Source organism: Mandrillus leucophaeus, unplaced genomic scaffold (assembly GCF_000951045.1).
Source record: "Mandrillus leucophaeus isolate KB7577 unplaced genomic scaffold, Mleu.le_1.0 Scaffold1449, whole genome shotgun sequence".
In the NCBI taxonomy this organism is placed as follows: domain Eukaryota; kingdom Metazoa; phylum Chordata; class Mammalia; order Primates; family Cercopithecidae; genus Mandrillus; species Mandrillus leucophaeus.
The window spans coordinates 1-2,181 of NW_012101420.1; the positions used below are offsets into that span (position 1 = coordinate 1).

Genomic DNA, 2,181 nt, shown 5'->3' on the forward strand with positions numbered 1-2,181 from the left:
GGTCAGTTGAATGAATGATCACTGTAGAGCACCTCCCTATTCTAAAGGCAGTATCTTTATTAACATAGCCTCAGGCCAAATGCTGCTTTGTGGCAGCTACAGCACAAGGTCCCCTCACACTGAGATAGAGGCCGCCTATGTTTTTCTCAGCAGTGCTGCTTGTGTGCCCTCCCTCCCCCATCCCTCTTTCTACAGCAACGACCCCCCACACCCTCCACCCCAGCACACTGCAGCACACAATCAGGTTCTCTCTTCAGGAAAGAACAGTCCTTGATGATGGGTCCAATTTCACAGACAAATATAAGTCTAAATTAGACTCTGCTTTCTAGATTCATGAGTTGGGATTGGATTCAGCACCAAGATCACTAGAACCAGGGCAGGGAGAAGGGGCAGGAGAGCAGAGCAGAACAGAAGCTCTAGAAGCAGGGCAGGAGGTGAATGGCTCTGAAAATTTTTCTCAGAATACACAGAGACCCCGTGTGCAGGGGCCGCCCTGGGCGATGTCTGAGCCTCTGTGGTCACAGCTCCTGCTGGACAAGTTTCCACTGATGGGACAAGGACGACGGAGCAATGAAAGTGACCCAGTCGAGGACTGACCACACAAAGTCCATGAAGAACTGAACAGCAACTAGGCACAGGCCCAGTCCACACTGGGCTCCTCACTGCCTTCTCCACCCCCACCCGTAACAGACTCAGCACGGCGAACATGCGGATTCTGGAAGGTTCTCAGGTCTTTATTTGCTCTCTCAAATTCTAGGAATTGATTTATTTAAGTAGTCCATCAACCTCTCATAGCAGATATTTGAGAAAACAAATTTATATTCAGATTCTTATTTTCTGTAGGTAAGTAAGAAGTTGCAGCTCAGTGCACATAAAGTTGAGACTGAGATGGAGACATCCAGCCCCACCTCTCTGGAACAGGAAAGATGACTCGGGGGGAAACACAGGTCAGCGTGGGAACAGGGGTCACGGTGGACACGGGGGTGGGCTGTCTCTCCACCTCCTCACATTATGCTAACAGGGACACAGACACATTCAGATGCCTTTGCAGAAAGAGATGCCAGAGTCTCTTCAAAAGGGAGATGTGAAGAAATCCTGCTTCTCAGTTCCACACAAGACAATTGTCTCAGGCTACAGAAAACAAGTCATGAACAAAAAAATTCAAGTCAGTCATGGTAAGTGATGACACTCTGAACAGCCCATCACACACTCGAAACGTTACAATCAAAGAATCTCCATTACCGAGGCCTTTCCCCTCTGTCCCCCGCCCCCCAATGCACCCAACGCCAAGAATCTCACCTTTTCAACCCATGAGAGACTCATCAGAGCCCTGGGCACTGTCATTGGCTGGGGTAGAACAAAAACAGGACACGGTCAGAGCCCGCAGGAGACGTGGGACAAGAGGAATTATGGGGTTTGTGAGCTCCTCCACACTCCCACCCCCACCACTTACACGCAGCCTGAAAGTAGCTCCCTCCTTTTCCACCTGTGGGAAGAAAATATCCTGTGAGGGGACTGGGAGGAAGCAGGACCATAAGATCTTAGAGGAACCTCCTAGTCTTGGACCCTAGAGAAATTTCCAGAACTATGACTACAGACCCAGGGCAGGATCAGGGAACAGGAGGAAAGCAGCTGTGTGTCCTGGACCAACTGCTCCCCCAAGGTCTGTCCTTAGTAGGGACCTTCCCCTGACTCACGAATGCTGGAATCAGGACCCCAATACCACAGTCATCAAGGTGATACATCTGTCCTTCACTGTCACATGTGCTACACAAGAGAGTAGGTGCTGGCACACAGGGTCCCAGGCTGGGTTAGCCTCTGTGTGGATGCTGCTTCCCAGGAATGAGTCAGGGAACACTTCTACCTGGGGCAACCCCCAGTGGGACAAGAAAACCCAGACCCCACTCCTCACCCCTTCCCTACCTGAGCTCTTCCTCCTCCACATCACAGCAGCGATCACAGCGACCACAGCTCCAGTGACCATAACTGCTAGGACAGCCAGGCCAACAACAATGCCCACGATGGGGATGGTGGACTGGGAAGGTGGCTCTGGGAAAGGAGGGGAAGATGAGGGGCCCTGACCCTGCTGAAGGGCTCCAGAAGGGCTCCTGTTTCCCCTGAGAAGAGACATGACCCCTCATCCCCCTCCTTACCCCATCTCAGGGTGAGGGGCTCCGGCAA

At 51.9% G+C, this 2,181-nt stretch overlaps 1 protein-coding gene across 1 annotated transcript in view; it reads right to left on the reverse strand.

Moving 5' to 3' along the window:
* Positions 1-1,299: 1,299 nt before the first annotated feature.
* LOC105535329 (patr class I histocompatibility antigen, B-1 alpha chain-like) overlaps positions 1,300-2,181 on the reverse strand; it is a gene marked incomplete at both ends in the record, with an annotated part of 5,133 nt that continues 4,251 nt past the window's right edge. The window contains 3 exons of the mRNA XM_011974362.1: positions 1,300-1,347; positions 1,454-1,515; positions 1,924-2,049. Coding sequence (XP_011829752.1) covers positions 1,300-1,347; positions 1,454-1,515; positions 1,924-2,049 — 236 coding nt within the window. The remainder of the gene's footprint in view (positions 1,348-1,453; positions 1,516-1,923; positions 2,050-2,181) is intronic.